The sequence below is a fragment of the Notamacropus eugenii genome, chromosome 5 (genome assembly GCF_028372415.1).
Source record: "Notamacropus eugenii isolate mMacEug1 chromosome 5, mMacEug1.pri_v2, whole genome shotgun sequence".
Classification (NCBI taxonomy): domain Eukaryota; kingdom Metazoa; phylum Chordata; class Mammalia; order Diprotodontia; family Macropodidae; genus Notamacropus; species Notamacropus eugenii.
The window spans coordinates 309,216,166-309,238,550 of record NC_092876.1 but is presented as its reverse complement, the minus strand read 5'-3'; the positions used below and the strand labels follow the sequence as shown (position 1 = coordinate 309,238,550).

General features: G+C 36.1%; 1 protein-coding gene across 5 annotated transcripts in view; it reads right to left on the bottom strand.

The window, feature by feature from the left end:
* The window catches only part of CFAP221 (cilia and flagella associated protein 221), a 104,652-nt gene that overhangs the window by 23,709 nt on the left and 58,558 nt on the right, over nucleotides 1-22,385 (bottom strand). For 4 of the 5 annotated variants that reach the window (XM_072613339.1, XM_072613338.1, XM_072613340.1 and 1 more), the window contains 7 exons: nucleotides 22,188-22,277; nucleotides 17,395-17,511; nucleotides 14,713-14,809; nucleotides 12,971-13,104; nucleotides 11,691-11,771; nucleotides 10,822-10,929; nucleotides 8,671-8,802 (listed from right to left, as the gene is read on the bottom strand). In XM_072613339.1, coding sequence (XP_072469440.1) covers nucleotides 8,671-8,802; nucleotides 10,822-10,929; nucleotides 11,691-11,771; nucleotides 12,971-13,104; nucleotides 14,713-14,809; nucleotides 17,395-17,511; nucleotides 22,188-22,277 — 759 coding nt within the window. The remainder of the gene's footprint in view (nucleotides 1-8,670; nucleotides 8,803-10,821; nucleotides 10,930-11,690; nucleotides 11,772-12,970; nucleotides 13,105-14,712; nucleotides 14,810-17,394; nucleotides 17,512-22,187; nucleotides 22,278-22,385) is intronic. The other variant, XM_072613341.1, reaches the window with a different exon arrangement.

Here is a 22,385-nt window from a genome sequence, read left to right as displayed (position 1 = left end):
CAAAATTTTCTCCCTCTCTCCCTTTCTCCCTCTTCTGAAAATGGTAGGCAATTTGACATAGTTTATACATGTACTATTATGTAAAACATATTTCCAAACTGGTCACAGTTGTGAAAGAAGAAAAAGATCAAAAGGGAAAAAAAACTTGAGAAAGAATAAAGTGAAAGAAATATGTTTCAATCAGTATTCAGACCCATCATTTCTTTATCTGGATATGGAGAGCATTTTCCTTCCGGAGTCCTTTGTACTTGTCTTGAATCATTGTGTTGCTTAGAAGAGTTGAGTTATTCATAATTGATCATCACGTAATGTTGCTGATACTGTGTACAATGTTTTTTTCTGATTCTGCTCATTTCATTTGCATCAGTTCCTACAAGTCTTTCCAGGCTTTTCTGAGATCTGCCTGTTCAACATTTCTTATTGGGCAATAGTATTCCATTATATTCACATACCACAGCTTGTTCAGTCATTTCCCAATTGGTGAATATTCCCTAAATTTCCAATATTTTGCCACCATAAAAAGGGTTGCCATAAATCTTTTTGTACGTGTAGGTCCTTCACTTTTTTATGATCTCTTTGGGATACAAACCTAGTAGTGGTATTGCTGGTTCAAAGGGTAAATGCACAGTTTGGTTGCCCTTTGGACATAGTTCCAAATTGCTCTCCAGAATGGTTGGATCAGTTCACAACTCCACCAACAGTGCATTAGTGTCCCAGTTTTTCCACATCCTCCCCAACATTTATCATTTTTTTTTTGTTATATTAGCCAATCTGATAGATGGTACCTCAGAGTTGTTTTAATTTGAATTTTTGTGATCAAAAGTGATTCTTGATATGCCTATAGATAGTTTTGATTTCTTCATCTGAAAACTGCCTGTTCATATCCTTTGACTAATTAATAATTGGGGAATGGCTTATTTTCTTGCAATTTGACTCAGTTCTTTATATATTTGAGAAATGAGGCCTTTATCAGAGTCAATTGCTGTAAAGATTGTTTCCCAGCTTTCTGCTTTCCTTCTGATCTTGGTTGCATTGGTTTTGTTTGTACAAATGCTATTTAATTTAATATAATCAAAATTACCTATTTTACATTTTTGGAATGGTCTCTATCTCTTGTTTGGTCATGAATTCTTCCCCTCCCCATAGATCTGACAAACTATTCCTTGCTTTTTTAAGTTGCTTATGGTGTGACCCTTTATGTCTAAATCATGCCAAAGGTCTGTCTTATCTAATTTTTCTAATATTCTATTTGCCTCCTTAGGTTCTTGTTTATTTTTTGGTTGGATTTATTGAGTTCTGAGAGGAGAGAGTTGAGGTCCCCCACAAGTATAGTTTTGCTGTCCATTTTTTCCTGTAAATGATTTAACTTCCCCTTTAAGAATCTGGATGCTATACCATTATATTTAGTACTGATATTGCTTCATTGTCTATGGTACCTTTTAGCATGGGTATGCTCAGCATGGCATGCCCACATCAGAAGGGGTGCTGTGCTCTATGAGCAAAGCAGAATTGAGACAGCACAAAGTAAACATAGGATGCACAAATTTGGAGTATCCACCCCAAATATTCGCATGGACTATCTGTGTCCAACCTGTGGTAGGGCATTCCAAGCTCATATTGGTCTGATCAACAGTCGGACAAACTGAAATTTCACTTTATCATGGTGATGTGTAATTTTGATCCTCTTTGAGAAAGAAAGGACAATAACCACCACCTTTTTGCAAGATGTAGTTTCCTTCCTTATCTTTTAAAAATAGGTTTATTTTTTATTTTATTTTGTCTGAGATCAGGATTGCTACCCCTGCCTTTTTTTTCTTAACTTCACCTGAAGCATAATAAATTCTGCTCCAGACCCTTACCTTTACTTTGTGTGTGTCTCTCTGCTTCAAGTTTCTTGTAAACAACATATTGTAGGATTCTGGTTTTTTTATCTACTCTGTTATCCACTTCTGTTGTATGGGAGAGTTCATCCCATTCACGTTCACAGTTATGACTACTGCTTGTGTAGTTCCCTTCATCCTATTCTTCCTCCTGTCTGTCCTCTTTCCTTTGTTCTTTCCTTTTGCTTCTATCACCTTCCCTGATCTGCCTTCCCTTCTATCAGTTCGCTGCACACACACCTTACTTGATCTCCTCCCCTCCTATTTCCCTATTAGGTAAGAGATTTCTATATTCAACTGATCATGTATATGATTCACTCTTTGAGCTAATACTGATGACTGTAAGGTTCAAGTGATGCTCACCACCCACCATCCTATCTTCCCCTTTACTGTAATAAGTCTTTCATGACTCTTCTTGTGAAATAATTTACATCATTCTACCTCTCCTTTCCTTCTTCATCCATTGTACTTCTCTTTCCCATCCCTTAATTGTTTTTATGTCATTCCCTCAAATTCACCTTATATCCATACCCTCTACGTATATTCCTTCTAGCTGAATGATTAGTGGTATAATTTTTAAGAATTACAAGTACCATCTTCCTGAATAGAGAAGTAAATAGTTTAGCTCTATCGAATTCCTTATGTTTGTTTCTCCCCTTTTAATCTGTTTGTGTTTTTTGGGTCATGATATTGGAAGTTCAATTCTTGGTTTAGTTGTGGTCTTCTTATGCATGCTTGAAATCCTTCTGTTTAATTGAATGATCACTTTTTTTCCCTTGAAGTGTTATGCTTAATTTCTCCAGTTAGGTGATTCTTGGTTGTAGTCCTAGCATCTTTGCCTTCTGAATTATCATATTCCATTACCTCTGATACTTTGATATTGCAGCTGCCAAGTCCTGTGTAATCCTGATTGTGACTCCCTGATATTTGAATTATTTCTTTCTGACCACTTGTAGTATTATTTTTTTCCTTAACCAGCTAATTCTGAAATTTGGCTATGATGTTCCTTGGAGTTTTTACTTTGGTATTATTTCCTGAGGTGACTGGTGGATTTTTTTCAATGTCTGTTTTATCCCCTGGTTCTAGGACTTCCTTGATAATTTCTAGAAAGATGCTGTCCATGTGCCCTTTTGATTATGGCTTTCAGGTAGTCCAATGGTTCTGATATTCTTTCCTGGATCTATTTTCCAGGTCAGTTGTTTTTCCCATCAGGTATTTTACATTTTCTTCCCTTTTTTTCAAACTTTTGAATTTGTTTGATTTATTCTTGATGTCTTATGGAGTTATTAGCTTCCACTTGCTCAATTCCAACTTTTAAGGAATTATTTTCCTCAGGTGGCTTTTGTACTTTCTTTTCCATTTGGTCAGTTGTACTACTTAAAGAGTTGTTTCCCTCAGGGGATTTTTGTATCTCCTTTTCCATTTGGCCAGTTCTACTTTTTAAGCAGTTTTCCTTGCTGTTGATTCTTTTTTTTTTTCATAATTTTCTTGCATCACTCTCATTTCTTTTGCCATTTTTCTTCTACTTCTCTCATATGATTTTTAAACTCCTTTTTGAGCTCTTCTGTGAGTTCTTTCTGGGCTTGAGATCACTTTCCATTATTCTTTGGACTTTTGCCCATAGGAGTTCTTACACTGTTGTCCTCTTCTGTCTTTGTATCTTGGTCTTCCCTCTCACATAATAACTTTGTATGATCAGATTCTTTTTTGTTCATCTTTTTTTTTTTGCCTTTTCCCTTTCTTTTAAATTTGAGCTCTGTATTTAGGGTAGAAGATTTCCTGTGCTAGTGGCTGCAAGCTCTGGCTGTTTACCTGATGCTACACTGATGTTGCCCTGAGACCCCTTGGGGACCCTTGTGTCTGGTGCTGTGCTAAGGGGGTGAATGAGGATGTGGCTGGCACTGTTGGAGGCCCTAAGGGTCTGGCAGCTTACCTGGTACTGAGCTGGGATCCTGTGCATTTTCCCCAGGCTATATACTGAAGCATGTGGAGGTCTGGCTGCTAGAGGATGCCTGTTTGTACGGGACTACACAGAAGCATGGGGTTGCTTTTGGAATTGGAGTCAACTGGTTCCCCTGGTTATGCTAAGGTATATGGGAGGTCCTGCTGTTGGCATTTGTTGGCTCCACCACATTGGTGCTCAAGATCTCTCACTGGTTTGCTGAGGTGGGGCTTGTTGGGATGCTTCCTGTACTGAAATGTACTCCCCTTTTACCAGAGTGAGATAGACTTTTTTGTCAATCTTACAAGTTTCTTGGACTAAAAGATTATTTCATCTCATCTTTTTGCTAGTTCTGCTGTTCCAAGACTTGTTTTGGGGTGCTATTTTATTTGGAGGTGAATATGGGAGAGATACAGTGATTTTCTACTTACTTTTGCTATTTTGGCTCCCAGAAGTTGAACAACAGTATTTTTAAAATGGTATTGATTGTATTGTTATGGTGATAACTTTCTTATTTAGAGAGAAGAGACAAACTTATGAAAGTATTAGGGCTTATTAAAAACCCTAAAAATGTGGTGGATTTATATACTCTACTATTGTTCTGTGTTTTTCAGTCATGTCTAACTCTTCATGATCCTATTCAGGGTTTTCTTGGCAGACATACTGGAATGGTTTGTTTTTTCCTCCCCCAGCTCATTTTACAGATGAAGAAACTGAGGCAAACAGGGGTAAATGACTTGCCCAGGATCACACAGTCAGTAAGTATCTGAGGCTAGATATACACAAAGGAAGATGAGTCTTTCTGACTCTAGGTCCACCACTCTATCTACTGTGCTGCTTGATTGCCCATACTCTCCACACATTCTCTCTAGAGAGGTAGCAGAAAACTAGAAAAAACTCCCAAGATAATAGAAAAAGAGGAGAAAGTGCAGGACTTTGAAGGTGCAGGGGGTCAACTGAAATTAACATTACTCCAAAGACCATCCATTATCAAGTTTTCAATATTTGAAGGCTTAAGGATATTTCAAATGAATACCATGATCAGAAACTGACATATGGAAACTACAAAAGGCTGAATTTTATAGCATTTGATTCAGGAGACTCTACATGGTTTTAGATCACCTCCAAAATGAACCACAATTTTATAGTATGATTGCCCTATGACATTCAATTTGACCAGTTTTCATGTTGTAATAACTTCCCTTGGAAAGAAGGAAGGTATATTACTTGAAATCCAAAATGTGAGATTTTTATTTGTATAAAAATAAATGACTTTTAAAAATGATGACATTTTGAATTGGTTTGTAACTGATAATTTGGTAGTGTGCACTATATGACTCACAATATAAATATGATTGCATTGTATTATATGGTACTATAATGACTTGCCAAAATTTCATGATTTAATACAGACATTATTTCACTTTTGCATATTTAAGAATGTACATATAATAACATATAGGAGTCAAGATGGTGGAAGAGTAGAAAACATTTCAGCAAGAAACTTTCACCACAAAATTTCTCCAAGAAGATCTAGAAAACAAACCAGACTGAGTCCTGATAGGAAAATTCGGAAAAAGTCACAATGAGTCGCTTTTCCTACCCAGGTCAGCACAGGGAGACAGTCAGAGAGGTCTGAGAACACCAGGGGTGAAGCCAAGTGTGCAGCTCAAAGTGCACAGAACACACCAGAAGAGAGGCTGTGACCATTATAAAGGAATGGAAAGCTTGGATTATCATATTCCAAAATACATAGGGTATAGGCATAAGAATTACTTCCCAGAAAAACTAAGTATTACTTCCTGGGAAAACTAAGTATAATCCTAGAGGGGAAAAAAATGGATCTTTAATGAAATGGAGGACTTCTAAGCATTCCTGATGAAAAGACCAGAGGTGAATAGCAACTTTGAAGTTCAAACATAGGAGTTAAAAGAAATATAAAAAGGCAAACGAATAATGATAAAAGAATAAACAAGAACAAATTGCTTATATTCTACTATGGGGAAATGATACTCTTATGAACTCTATTATCTTCAGGGGATGCAGAGGGAGTGTATTTAGACAGTAGGCCTTGGAGTGGTTTTGTTGTATCTTGATCATCTTTTTAAAAAAAAGAATGGAAAGGGAGATGAAAGAAGATAAGGGAAAAGAATAAAGATACACAAGTAGACATCCCCACAAATAATGAGGTGAGAGTACTCAAGAACAGCTGAGACTTGAACTTTGCTCTCATCTAAATTGGCCAAAGGAGAGAAGAACACACACACACACACACACGCACACATATCTATATGCACATGCACATACACAGAGCTGAATTCAGAAATGCGTCTCATTTAACAGGGAAGTAGAAGGGAAAAGAGAAGAGAGAAGGGGGAATTAAAGAAAGGGTTAATTACTGGAGGGCTTAGTCCAAAACAAAATAAGCCCTAAGGATGTAAAAAAATAGTTATAGTTCTTTTTGAGGTAGAAAAGTATGTTAATCTGAGGGGGTGCCCATAAATTGGGGAAAGGCTCAACAAGTATAGAAATGCAACGAAATACTACTGTGGTGTAAGAAATGATGAAGGGGATGGTTTCAGGGCAACCTGGGAAGACTTACTTGAATCAATGCAGTGAAATAGCAGAACTACGAGAAAAGTGATGTAAAGATAATAGTATGGTAAAGGCAAACAACTTTGAAGGAATTAAAAACCCTGATCCATGATTCCAGAGGATTAATGACAACAATGTTATTCACTTCCTGATAGAGAGATGAAGGACTCAGAGTGAGAATGAGATATATATTTTTTATCTGACATGGCCAATATGGAAGTTTGTTTTACCTGCTTACAGAATGTTTGTAATGGAGGTTTTGCTTTTCTTTTGCTGTCAGTGAGAAACAAAGGTGTTTGGGTCAGTGGGATTGAAGGCAGATTTTGGCTGATTAAAAAATATTATGATCTAGAATGCTGAAATGTAGATATAATCACTTTGAAATATGAGAAGAAACCAGAAAAATAAAGTTGTTGCCTGAATTTCAGAGCATCATAAAACTTAAACTAATTGTTAATATCTTTTAAGCATTTTACATATTAATATATACAATTGTCATGTGCCTGAAACATGCTTAAATAATTGCTATTAGCAATTTATTAGTGTTTCAAAGTATTTATCTGTAAAATAGTTAATTATATCTTTTTATTGTAGCAATTGACCACAAATAAGTCTTTTTTACCTGCAGATCTGTGGATCATTTAATTTCATTTCCAACCTGATTTGAAATACAAATCCTATGTATCCAGCTCTCTTTATAATCCTGTGGTAACACTGGGAAAAAAAGGAACTTAACCACAATTAACCCCTAAAGGAAACTACACTGACACTTTTATTTGTGGGAAGTTCTTACTTGCAAGATGGGAGGGCCAACTGGAATATCGAAAATCTATTTCAGGAAATACTTTATTTTGTTTAATATTTCAAAGCAGGTAACTGTTAATTACTAAGTAGCATTTTCTGATTCTTATAATGATTTCTAAGCACGTTGACCTTGTTTTTAATTATGTTTAATATAAGTTTCAAGAATTTCAGTAAAGATTTCCTATAGAAAAATTAGCGTATATACATGTCACCGAAATGTTAGTTAACCAAACTATTTTAGAATGAGTATATTTTTCGATTTAAAATATTGTTTAGTTTGAAGGTTTGTTACTTATATTCATAAAAGCAACTGAGATCCATTAAGGTTTGTAATTATTTTTTGTAACAGGAGATTGATTATACAATCTCCTAAAATGACACACGAGCTAAACAAAATATAGTAAATGTTAATACTTGATAACAGTTGGCTGTGTACAATTTCTGTAATTTGTATTTATTCTGAAAAATTTTTAATGATAAAATCCTTTTAATCAAGGTTGTCTGTGTTTTTTTCCCTTGATCTATTATTGTCAAATCATCTTTTATTCTTGATTCCTTTGAAAACACTCTCTGCTATGCTTCAGTAGTTTCCAAAAATGTATTCCTCCTCTGAGGAACAGCAGCAGAATTAATTAGTTCAATTCAAAATCTCATATTTAACATTAGAGAATAGGGTTTACTGTAATCTCCCCTCCTCCCCATAAATCATTATGACTTTCAACTTTTTATTGGCTAGAAGATGACTATTTCTGTTAAAATATTCCTTAAATGATGTCTTTGATTTATGCAAATAAAGATTAAAAAAAACCAAGCTGCCCAAAGCCCCTCCCTCCCCCCAAAAAATAATAGCAAAAAAAAAAGTCTAGGGGAAACTCTCATCTGCCATGACCATAACTCTGACTCACTGTGAGCATCAGTTGGTACTGGCAGATGTTGATTCTGAACAATTGTACAAATAGCATGATTTCAGTTCTCTGACATATAGTTATTTTCTCAGTGATGTCAACACAGGCTGGATTTATCACAGTATTGTGTGGTGCATTCACTTCTCTGAGGGGCCTCAGATTCCTCATCTGAAAAAGAGTGGGTCAGACTATGAACTTGATGGTCCCTATCACTTCTAACATTCTTCCAGCTGTGTGACCTTCAAGAAATAAAGTGGGAAAGGTTAACTTTGCTAACTCTGGTGGCATCTCACCAATCTCCTGCCAGAGTGACCCAGCCAGAGTATTCCTCTAAAGGTGCTGTCTGAATCAAAAGAACCCTGGAGTTATTAATGGTGGAGAAGCTGAAGGAAATCCTCTTAAAAATCAATCATCAGTACACAATTTCAAACATCAGCAATGGCTAATTTGCTTAAGAAAAACCAATTCTTTTTGTTTTCTCCTGAAGAAATGACTGAAATGCAATGAGGCACAATGAGGCCACATTTCTGCTGTTTTTACTTACAAAAACACAGAGTGGATGATAGAACGGAGGTTTGAGCAGAGCGTCAGGGGGGGTCAGATTCAAAAGTGATAACTTTCCATAGGACAATGTGTTGTCTTCAGATTGCTGTGATGGCACCACAGGAGTTATCTCCTTTAAAATGACCAAAAATAGTGTTAAAGAAAATTGGAGAAAAGATTTATTATTTAATCAACATACTTGGATATATCTTAAAAAAGACTTTCAAGAATTTCAGCTTAATGGTATCTCAACTGTGAAAAGGTATATTATTTTCTATTCAACAGAAAGAAAAAATTATTATGGACAAGATAGATAAACTTGTCAAAACATTGAGGACCCACGATTTCAACTTCCTTCTCTGATGCAGATTGCAACCCATCTGTGTGTTCGTCCTTCATTGCCAAAGAAGATCATGCCATCACAGAAATGATGACATGACTAGCACTTGACTTTGTTTTGAGTGAGGGAGGGCTGTGCAGGTCACCAGCCTCACTTCTCCTCCAGAGCCATCTGAATTCAGTGACTAGATATTCATCAGGATGACTGGAGATGACCCAGGACGAGGCAATTGGGGTTAAGTGACTTGCCGAAGGTCACACAACTAGTGAGTGTCAAGTGTCTGAGGTGAGATTTGAACTGACTCCTGCACTGGTGCTCTATCCACTGCACCACCTAGCTGCCGGTGCAACCCATCTAAAACTCAGAGAACTGCCTGAGGGTTAAAGACTTTAAGTGATTTGCCGTGGTCACAAAGCTAGTAAGTGTTAGAGGTGGGGACTGAAACCCAGTTCTTCCTGACTCCAAGTCTACCACTCTATCCATTTTGCCCTGCTGTTTTTTCCGATGTGCTTAATTACATTAAAACTTTTTGGAAGAAAAAGTATTTCAGAGGAAGCGTGATCTCATCAATGTAGACTTTTCCCTCCAATGATACAGATTGTACCCATCCATGCTTGCCCATTCTATGTGACTAATCCTTTTTCTCCCATGAATTTGACAAAGATGGTTGCTGCCTGATCAGCCATTATACATTTTTCTGATGAACCATAATTCATTATGGCACATGACAGATTAAAAAATTGCTATCCAAAGTATATAATTGACATTTAAAAACTCACAAAGGTAACTTCCAATCCATGACAGAAAAATGATCAAAGGATAGGAACAGATAATTTTCAAAAAAGAAAACATAAATTATTCACAATAATGTGAAAATGCTCAACGTTACTAATATTTAAAGAGTGCATAGAGGGGCCACCTCACCCCTATCAAATGAATAAAAATAACTAAAGCAGCAAAACTCACTGCTGGCAGCATTTTGGAGAAACACTGCCAGCAGAATTGTAAATTCTCAGAATTTATACAGCAAGCAATATGGCAGTATGCAGTGAAAGTGCCAAAAGTATTCATAAACCTTAGACCCAATAAATTCATTGTTAAGAATATGCCTTGAAAATGTTATTCAAAACAAAACAAAGCTTCAAAGATTTTTCCCAAAGCATTATTTGTAATTGCACGTACACACACATGCATGCACACACATATATACACATACACATACACACAAGAAGCAACTTAAATGTCCTGCAATATGGAAGTTATTAAATAAATTGTGGGAGATTAATATAAAGGAATATGATAGTGCAGTTGAGAATTATGAATATGAATAAATCTGGAAAGATACTTAAAAATAATGCAAAGAAAAAAATATGTCAGAAGAACATAAATTATGACCATAAAAGGGGAAAAGTGAATGAGAATTAATGGATGAGCAAAAAATTCTGATGGACACCAAGATGGAGTGAACAAAATGTTATAATACCTTACAAACTAGTAAAATTGGGGGATAGGGGGAAGGCAGCTAGGTGGCACAGTGTATGGAGCACCTGACCTGGAGTCAGGAGGACCTGAGTTCAAACCTGGCTTCAGACACTTACCAGCTGCATGACCCTGGGCAAGTCCCTTAACCCCAATTGTCTCACCACAAATAAATTAGTTAAAATGTTAATCATTATTAATCAAATTTACTTATAATGCTCTTAAGTGTTAAATTTATAATAAATTATTACCAAAAAATGAGTTATTTTAGGCTCTAGAATGACATGTTAAAATTATAATTGAAAGTGATTATTAGAGATTTTGACATATTACCATAGCTCCCTGTTTTAGAGGTCGAGCAAGTTTTTGAGATTTATAACTCCATGAGCACTGCTGGATACAATATGGTTTGTACCCCATGATACTGTAAACTTGAGGAACCTGAAAAACAAAGAATAAAACATACTGAAATGCAAGATGTAAGTGAACTTGAACATTCTTCAATTTAATTTATCATTCTTAATCTTTCCTGAAAGTCCTGATGATACTTATGGACAAAGGTCAGCTTAAGAGAAATACGATGAATGGTGATTTAGTGCAACACATCTGGGGATGGAATGATAGTCATTTTATAGCTACGTGATGGTCACATATGCTAATTATATTTCATTGTTTCCATAAAATCTGTAACATACAGTTCCACTGACTTCATACACAGATAATATGTAGTATGACTAAGGAGACCAAACTCTAGAAATAACAAAAAATTAACAACTCCTATCATTTTATGGTTCAATCACATCCTTTTTTTATTAGTCCAGACCAGTGGTTTCATTGGTGTGAAAACTCCTCTGTTGATGCAGACTGTTGATTGGCACCTATAGTCTCAGAGAATCGTGTAGGTCACAGAGAGGTTAAGTTATCCAAGGCAAGGAGAATTGAACCTGTGTTTTCCTGACTCCAAGACTAGCTCCTTACCCAATATGCTACAATGGCTCTTAGTCATAATAAAAGGACAGCAGGATAGAGAGATAAATAATAGAATGATAACCTGGAGGTGTAATGTGTGATCCATTTGCTAGCTAAAAGGATGAAATCATTCTTGATTAATTCCAGAATATTTTGTTGCTGTTTTCATCAATAAAACTCCTTATGTAGTTTAAACAACACATTGACAAGATGTTTCATGAAATGTGACCAACCTGCAAGTTAAGAAACTGGTGACATTGTCTTATTTGGACCTCGGATGATTTAATGGGTACCAGTCCAAGTCCATTAGGAGCCTGAAATTTACAGAATTAATGACATAAATGTAATTTCATCAACACTAAGCAAATATGGAAATATTTCCCCTGGCTATTATGCTTTTAAACATGAATTTCATAGGATAATCAATTTTTGAAGGTTCTTTCGCTCAAATTTTGTATCATTTTTACTGTTCAGATGAGGATTTTAAAAATTAATTTATTTGTTTTCAGTTTTCAACAATCACTTCCATAAATTTTAAATTTTCTCCCCTTCCTCCCTCCCTCTCTAAGACAGCATGCAATCTTATATGGGTTCTACATATACATTCTTATTAAACACATTTTCATATTAGTCATGTTGCATAGAAGAAGTAAAATGGGAGAAACCATGAGAAAAAAAACAAAACATAACAAAAGAGAAAATAGTCTGCTTCCCTTTGTATTCCAACTCCATAGTTCTTTCTCTGGCTGTGGATAGCGTCTTCTATCAAGAATCCTTTGGAAATATTTTAGGTTCTTGCATTGCTGGGAAGGGCTAAGTCTATTAGAAACATTCCTTGCACACTATGGCTGTTACTCTGTACAGTGTTCTCCTGGTTCTGCTTATTTCATTCAGCATCAGTTCATATAAGTCTTTCCAGGTTTTTCAGATGAGGATATTAAGAGTGAAGTGGAGTAACTCTAGCCTAGACAAGGCATTCTTGAGCCAGTGCTAATCACCGTGAAAGATGTGATGGGCATTTGATTATTTATAGTTAGTTATTTTTATTGAGTAGGTTAACCTGAACTTTAATATATCAATAATCTATGAGTTCAATGATGTCTGTGTATATTTCCTTGCTAATAAAACAATGGGTATGAGGCGCAACCTTCTTTAGCAGATTGTCTCCAAGAGTTACAATGACCAAAAAAATTCAATGGTAGGAAGACAACCTAGCAAGGAGTCTCTGAATTTTCCTAGGCTAGTCCTTAGAAAATAGACCATCACTGGGTCTCTAAATCAATATCCCTCCATCTTTGTAGGGCCTGTTTATGCTCAACCCATAGAGCCAGGGACAACCCAGGCCACTTCAGTGCCACAATGAGGCATTAGTGTGGGACTCTGCTGGAGGGTTAATTTACAATGGCTTGTTGATCATATTCCAAATATCAAAGGATGAGAAATGTACATCCATTTGTTTAGTTATGCAGCATTTATATGTCCCAAAACTTCTGCAAATATACTTTCTACCTACCAGTTCATCAGACTTCTGATCAGAAGAATGTGAAGGAAACTGAAAAGGCAATACTTGCTGTCTTGTCAAATGAAAATGAAGGATAGATTCATCTAGACTTACAGCAAATGGAAAGATGGATTTTGATCCAAACTCTGTGATGGGAAATAGAAATCATAGACCCTTAAGAGTTAGAAAGCAGTCTTTGCAAAGCATGAGCTACAGTGAATCACACACTTCACCTTTTAGTCTCAGTTTCCGTATCCATCAAATGAAGAAGCTGGATCAGATGATCTCTAAGGTTACTTCCAGCTTTGTGTTAATGTGAATTTAAATAATCTACTCTAGTTTCCTTATTTGACAGATGAGGAACTGAGGCTCACTGAGGTAAAGTAACTTTTGCTCATGGTCATAAATGAATTAGTAGCAACACACTTGGGACTAGAAATATGGTCTACTAACAATGCTCTTTCTATTATGTTTCTTAAAATACTATATACATTCATATAAATTTCTCACATTCCATTCCTCTAATTGCAATGTAACACAATAGGACCATAAACTTAGAGTTAAAAAGGATGTCAGAGGCCATCTAGTCAAACCTTCCCATTTTGCAGATCAGGAAACTGAACCAGAGAGGTCAATAATTTGCTCAAAGTCACACAAGCAACAGAGGCAAGATTTTAACACAGGTCCTCCAACTCTATAGAGACAGTACTCTTTTCACCATACTACATTGCCTCCTATTTTCTCTAATCTATTTTGAGAAGAAATACAAAAAAAAAATTCCTCCCCACCCAAAACACACACATTTCCCCCCATCCCCATTTTGAAATGGTAAACTTTACTCTCAATAGATGCTCTCCTGACCAATGTACACTCTGTCTTTGCTAGGGCATAGAGAATATGAGTGCTTAAAAATATTTTCTGTAGATCTCTATTTATTTACAGGCACAGTGACTCCTTGTTAGCAAAGGCACATCTCTTTTATTAGCAATGTCAGCGTCAAAGAAGAAATAACATAGAAGGCATGGTTTTTAGGACATCAGACAAAGAGATTACTATGATAATAATAGTAATGATGATGATGATGATGATACTTGATGTTTACATAGGTCTTTGAGATTTACAGAGTGTTGTAGATACATCATTTTATTTGATTTCACAAGCTTGTGATGTAGTTACTACTATATTACATCATGAGGCATCAAAGTGACCCAGTGGATAGAGCACTGGGTCTGGCATTAGGATGACCTGAGTTCAAATTCAGTCTTAGATCCTTACTAGTTGTGTGATCCTGAGCAAGTCACTTACCTGGTCCTCAACTATAAAATGAGGATCATAACAGCACCTACCTTGTAGGTGTTGGAAGGATCAAGTGAGAAAATATCTGTAAAGTGCTTGGCGCAGTGCCTGGCACATAAAAGGTACTTAATAAATGCTTGTTCCCTTTCCCAGGATCACATATCTAACATTGACTAATATTAGAGATTCAAACTCAAATCTCTGGACTCCATGTCCGTCACTTTCTCTATTATACCAAATTGCCCTTACTTACTGTATCTGATATTACATGAAATGAAAGTTATGCATAGAAGGTGGTGCCTTTGTCATGACCAGCTGTAACTAGATATGACTAGGCTTTGCATGATTTATAATTATTTACAATATTTTTAATGGATGTTGTCAGCATAAAGGACCTTCACTCCTAGAGGATGTGATGGACACGTACTCTATTTGCATAAATATAGTTTTAGCCAAACCTGTTTTTCGTTCTTCTTCAAACTTTCTCAGTATCATTTGTTTATCTATTTTATGAAGATCATTTAACATTTTATGCAATCTTTTCCGAATCAGGAGCTAGAAATATAAAAAAAAGTTTTCAAATTAATAATTGGGACATGTCAAATTTGGCATTCAATTTATATGTTACAATTTAGTCACTCTCCAACTTAAGACTTGACCTATAAATTAAAAGAAGAATTGAAGTGGAGATGAGTCAATGATATGACACAGCAGGGAAAAAGCAACTGCCTTTAGAAAACATTGTGTCCAGACCACAAGAGGTGATAGGATCATAGCACCATGACCAGGTCCAAGCACATCTGAAGTTCTATGCTTAGTTCTGGGCACAGTATTTTAGGAAAAATAACAACAAGCTAGAAAGTGTCCAGAAAATTCAGTGAGGAAGCTTGAGATTATAAACTGTTATTGTAATTGTCAGGATTGGTTAAGAAAAAAGAGGTAATGTTTAGAGTTTTGGAAGGAAAGAAGGTGATACTCAAAAAATGTCTTCAGGCATTTGAAGGACTGTCATGTAGAAAAGAGACCTGACTTTAGACTTGTTCTTTTTGGTTTTAGACAGAAGAACTAGGGGCAAAATGTGGAAGTTGTAGGTAGTGTCAAATTTAGACTTGATATAAGGATAAAGTTCCTACAAATTAGAGCTATTTAAAAATGGAATGGACTACCTTAAGATGTAGTAGGTATCCCTTACTAGAGGTCTTCAGGTAAAGTTCATTTACTGGGGAGAGGAATCCTTTACAGGACTATTAGTTAGGCAGACCTTTGTGGCCCCTTTCAATTCTGAGATTCTGATTTTGTGAATATATGCTTTATTCTCAAAGGTTTTTTTTTGTTTGAATAGAGAAAAATTGAAGCAGAATTGAATCCTACCTTATCCCACCCCACTTTAATCACCTAATTCATGTTTCATTATGACAAGGAGATGAGTCTGAGTGTTCTAATGCTATGCAAGCAAAGTCTATTTTCTAAGATAGATGTGTCAAACATGAATGCAGCCCACAATATACTTCTGAGCAGCCTAACCCAGATAAAAATGAAATTGGGAAATTCTTATCAAAATAAATAAAAATGTAGTACACCATAAATAATGTTAATTTGTACTTTTCTAAGTCAATATGTGGCCACAGGGATTCATTTCTATTTGAACTTGATACCGCTGATATAAGAAACAGTTTATTGAGGTCTATCACCAGGGTAGCTTTAAGGCTCTCAAATTTTTTTTGGACGAAAACAACTCTTAATGACTACCTATCAAATCACAAAGGGGTTGTGATCTATGTCCATGGAAGAAGACTCCATAATGATGATATCACAGATCATAGAGTAACAAATAGAATTTTTAAGAGTTGGAAGAAACTTTGAGTCCAATGAAGAGATACTTTCAAATGGCCAATAAAACCAAAAGCCCTCGTTTTCAAACTGTAGGAATGCTGTTATTGAGTTATGGTCTATAATATTGGTTTTTATTTATTTGGGATGTATAGTTCTTATATAACGGGAAGCACTACTGTACCATCCTTATTGCTTACAATGAAAATATGAAGGATAATTAGAAATATAAACAAAACAAGTTAAAATAAATAGGTTATTAGGTACTTTGAATGAGTAACTACAGCTGAAAATTGAAATTGGCTTCTCCTTCTGGGTCCATATAACGAATTGTCAGACAAAAGTCATCTACAACCTTCTACTTCTCGTATTCTCTTCTCAACTCTCTGAGAAAATGACTTCTCCAAATTTACTAGTGATGTCCTAGTTGTTAACTCTAATGGCTTTTTCTCAACACTCATTTTCCTAGAACTCTCTGCAGCTGATGACACCTTCTCCTCCTTCATGCTTTTCCTCTCTGGGTGTTTATGACATTGCCATCTCTTGATTCTCCTCCTACCCGATGATTATTCCTTTTCTGGCATGCCCCCTAATTATGGGTATCTCCTAAAGCTCTGACCAAGACTCTCTTTTCTTTTTATGTGGTCTCGCTTAATAATCTCATTAGTTCAATTATCATCTATATATCGGTGATTACTAGCTCTATACATCCAGCTCTAGCCTCTCTTCTGATCTTCAGTCCCTCATTTCTAACTCTGTATTGGACATTCACACAGGGTGTTACAGGCATCTCAAATCCTTTTCTCTTCTGGACATCCTAATTACTGTTGAAAGCCACCCATAATGTGGTCTAGAATATTAATTTAAAAAAAATTAATGAGGCTCTTAACAAATGAAATTCGATGCAGTGTAATGATGGGAGAATAGCTAGATGAACCAAGAGAGACAAGTATGGGGTCAGATTGTAGAGGGTCTTGAATACAAAATTGAGTAATTTGGATTTTATGCTATAGGGAATAGGAAACCAACTGAAAGTTTTTGAGTAGAAGAGTTATTTGATAAAGCATACTTTCTGAGAAAATGAATGACCATGAAAAGAGCTAGAACAGGGCAGAAAGGTGTACTCTAATGCCAAGTCCATTAGAAATCTGTACAGGTGAACTGAGAGAACAGTCTAGACTCTCTGCTTCAAATTCAGAATTGTTTTCTCTAGAAATAAACCAAACAAAAATACATTACACCAGTTGCACAGTTTCTCTGTGCTGATGATTAAAAGATTCCTATTCCAACATGTTGGCTACAGACCTTACCTTTCGGGCTGCTTGTTGGAATCTCTTTTGCCTCATATATTTCTTCAGCCAAGGATTATTAACAAGAAGATCAAATTTAGGGGAAAATTCTGGGGCTTTCTGTAGGGAAGAAAAATTCTGAAAATGATTATTTCTCATACTGCAAGCCAGATTAATATTAACTGATCCATTCATTAATCCATCTTATCCAAAGAGCATTGATTAAGCATCAAATGGTATGCATAGCATTGGGAGGAAATCAGTCAGACAGGAGAAGACAAAAATAGGAAGATATAATCTCTGGTCTTGAGGACCTTATAATTTTACTGAGGATGACCAACACATATGTATATGTGTATATGTATATGTGTGTAAATGTATATATATGTGTGTGTGTGTGATATATGTAACTAAGAAACACTTACAAACATAAAAATGAGAGGAATATAGCTACAGGAGGGCAGAAAGTAAGCACAAGAGTTCTGATGGTCAGAGAAGGGACCCCAGTCTTATTAGAATTTGCAAATGTTTTCTTTACAAAATACATTTCATACAGAAGTGCAAAGAGATGTGAAATGACTCAAATGGGTTGAGATTAGTCAGAAAAGAATTTTTGAAGCAGGTAAACTTTGAGTTAGATCTTGACAAAAAGTAACAGATATAGAATAACAGAAGATGATGTTCTTGAAATGATGAATGGCAAAGATACAACAGCAAGTAGGACATGTTATAGATATTAAGATTGGCTTGGCCTAAAAACGGTCATCCTTGACTCTTCCTCATTTCCATTCTCCTCATGCCCCACCTCCACTAAAAGTCAATCAGTTGTTATGTTTTACTGATTCTGGCTCAACATTAGCTAACATTCATTCCTTTTCTCTCCACTCATGTCTTCCATCCTACTTCAAGTGCTTCTTTCCCCTAACATGTACAATTGTGACTTTTCTAAATGGCTTTTCTGCTCCTGCCTCTTTTTCCAAAATACCTCCACATAGAGTCTTCTTCCTATACCAAAGATCTGACCATGTCCCTACCTTACTCAAGAATCTTCAGTGATTCCCTATTGTCTCCAGGATAAAATACACTCTTTAGCTTGAGGTTTAAAGTCATTTAAAGCCCAACTCAAACCTATCTTTCCAGATACTTCAGATCAATGCCCATCATGCAATCTCCATTCCAGGTAAATGGGCCCACTTGATGTTCCTCTGTGTCTGGAATTTACAGCTGCCTCACCTCATTCTCTTAGAATCCTTTTATTCCTAACACACTAAATTCAGGTGCCATGTCCATGTCATGATCCCCTAATTGTTAGTAATTTCTCTGTCCTCAAATTATGTTATGTTTACTTATCTGCTTAAAGGTTGTATCCATCCAAATTCTGAATTGAATGTAAGCTCCTTCAGGAAAAGAACTACTTTTGATTTTTGACTTTGCATCTCTGGTGCCCAGCATGGTATCTTGTACATAGTAGGTACTTATAAATGCTAATGAAATTTAACTGAATTGGTGAAAGAAATTGATATAATATCTAATAGGAAGCCATTAGAGGTTCTTAAGCTTGAGAATGGCATAAGAGAAATGATGGGAAATGTATTCTGGTATCAGTGCACAAAGGTAATCTAGAGACAAGAAGATCATTAAGACACTGTAGTAGTGTAGATATGCATTAAGGAAGGCTAAGATTATGATGGAGGCTTTGGGAGTAGAAAAGAAAGAGTAAGTCTGGCTGGCCTTGGGGGATAAGAACTGGGAAAGATTTGTGCTGACCAGATGTGAGGATGAAGGAGAAAAGAAATTCAAAATAATTCAAAGGGTACAAAACTCAGAGAGGCATAAGGAAAAGTAAGAGAGAAAAAAACTTGAGGACTACAAAGAGCTCCATTTTCAACATGTTAAGTGTCAAGTGACCAGGGACTTCTGGGTGTGGACATTTTGTAGAGAACTTGTGACATCACAGTGGGAAGTGAGGGAGAGGGTCAGGGATAGAAACTGACATGTATACACATATGTATAAAGTCGGTGAATAAGAACATTTCATATTTGTATGGAATTTTTAAGTTTTCAAAATACCTTCCCATACATGACCTCTCACTAGAATCTTGCTCTGTGAAACTGTTAGGGCAGAGGAGATCAGGGACACATCGGAGCTTAGGAGATAAAGCTCTTTTCTCAATCCTCACTCTTCTTGACCTTTCTGCAGCATCTGAAACTGATGACCATCCTCCTTCCTCCTGGGTATTCTCCTCTTTCTGCCTTTTCATGACACCATTCTTTCTTGGTTCTCCTCCTACTTGTCTGACCAGTCTTCCTCAGTCTCCTGTGAGGCACCATCATCCATATGACATCCCTTAATTATGGGTAGACTTCAAGGTTGTGTTCTGGGCTGTCTTCTCTTCTCCTTTCCTTTCCTTTCATTTTCCTACCCTTTCCTATTTAAACTCTCTCTAAGGTACCACATCACACCTATAAGATTGGCAAACATGACAGAACAAGAAAATGATAAATGCTGGAGAGGATGTGGGAGAGTTGGAACACTAATTCATTGTTGGTGGAGCTGTGAGCGCATCCAACCATTCTGGAGAGCAATTTGGAACTATGCCCAAAGGGCTACAAAAATGTGCATACCCTTTGACCCAGCAATATCACTACTAGGACTATATCCCCAAGAGATCATAAAAATGGGAAAGGGTCCCACATGTACAAAAATATTTATAGCAGCACTCTATGTAGTTGCCAAAAACTGGAAGTCAAGGGGATGTCCATCAATTGGGGAATGGCTGAATAAATTATGGTATATGAATGTAATGGAGTACTATTGTGCCATAAGAAATGATGAACAAGAAGACTTCAGAGAGGCCTGGAAGGACTTATATGACCTGATGCTGAGTGAAAGGAGCAGAACCAGGAGAACTTTATGCACAGCAACAACCACAGTGTGTGAGAGTTTTTTCTGGTAGACTTAGATTTTTGTAATAACACAAGAACTTCTGAAAAAAAAAAAAAATCCCAATGGTGGACCTCAAGGCAAAATGCCTTCCACACTCAGAGAGAGAAATATGGAAGTCACTCACATAATGTAGCAGATCATGTTTGTGTATGTGTATCTGTTTGTGTATCATGTTCTGATTTGTTATACGGATTCTTTCATTTATCTTAGTCTGACTACACAGCATGACTATAGTGAAAATATACTCAATAGGAAAGTATATGTAGAATCTATACAGAATTGTATGCAGTCGTGGGGAGGGAGGGAGGTAGTGGGGGGTGGGTGGGGAGGGATAAAATCGCAATTGTATGGCAGTGATTGTTAAACATTAAAAAAATAAAAAAATTAATAAAAAAAAAATAAATAAACTCTCTCTAAGTGAACTAACTGGTTATTATGAGTTTAATTATTAGAATTATGCTAATCCCAGATCCATATTTCCAACTCTTAAGTTCTCTATGGAGTTGTATTCCCAAGACATTAGTTACCCACTAGACATTTTCAAACTGGATGTCCTTTAAATGGCTCCTACAGATGTTCAGTTTAATTGAACTTAATATGTTTCCCCTTAAACTCACCCCGCTTTACTTCCTCCATTTCTGTTAAGGACACCACCATTCTTTCATTTATCCAACTTTGCAACTTCAACTGCTCACTCTCACTGCATACATCCACTCACTTGTCAGTCTTTGTCATTTCTGCTTCTACATATCTTGCCACCATCTCCCTTCTGCCCCTCAGTACAGGCTCTTATCACCCCTTGCTAGCTAGAGTACTGTAATAGCCTTCTAGCTGCTCAACCTCCCTCGGGTCTCTTTCTATTTCAATCTATCCTCTACACAGCTGCCAAAGTAATTTTCCTAAAGCACAAATCTAGCTATTATCATTTCATTACTTAATCAACTCTAGTAGTTTCCTCTCAATGTTAGAATCAAATCTAAACTCCTCTGGTTGGCATTTAAAGTACTTCACAATCTGGCCCTAGTCTACCTTTCCTGACATATTAAACCTCATTCTGTCCACACATGCTGTGGTCTGGCCAAGCTGGTTTTCTAACTCTTCCTTATAGAAGACAGTTAGTCTCCTGTTTTTGGGCTTCTATACTGGCTATCCCCCATGGCTGGAACAGATTTTCTCCTCATTGTCTTTTAGAATAGCTAAAAGGATTAGCTCAAGAACCACTTTCTAGAGGAAGCTTTTCCTGATTCCCCCAGCTGTTACTGCCTTCCCCTCCAAGTCAACTTGTATCGTGTGTGTGTGTGTGTGTGTGGGTATAAATGTATGTGTGTATATGTATGTACATGTATATATGTGTATATGATTAATACATTTGTATGTATATGTATATATGTGTGTGATATGTATATTATATATATTTGTGTCTATATGTATATATGTGTGCATATGTATAAATATATTTATGTGTATATTATATATCTGTATGTATATATCTGTATATTATATGTATTTATGTGTACATATATATTTGTATGTATGTGTATATATTTGTGTATATGTATATGTATGTGTATATGTGTGTATATATGTATATACCTATGTACATGTTGTCTCTTTTGATAGACGATAACAAGTTTCTGATTATAGAACTATTTTAGCTTTGTTATTGGCTCCCCAGCATCTAGCATAATGCATGGTACATGGTAGGTAATTAGTAAATGTTTGTTAATTGATTGAATAAAAAATGAAAGGATATTAACACAATACTGAACCAAATATCTCCTTAAAAAGGAGTCAGTAAAACAGTTATGCTACACAAAAACACACAAATGTCCAACCCCAGCATGTCAAATAGGTGAAAGAGAAACACCTCTTCCAATTTTCGATAGACTCGTGTATTGATAACTTCTGAATTGAGGCGCTGAAATTCCTTTTCCAAAACTGGGTCTCCTCTTGCTACCTTTAAAAAAATAACATTACAGTTACATACAGGGTAGATAAAGTGCTGGTTCTGCTTAAAATGAATAAAAACAGGAAGAGGGAAATCAAATTCCCTCAAGAAGTTCCT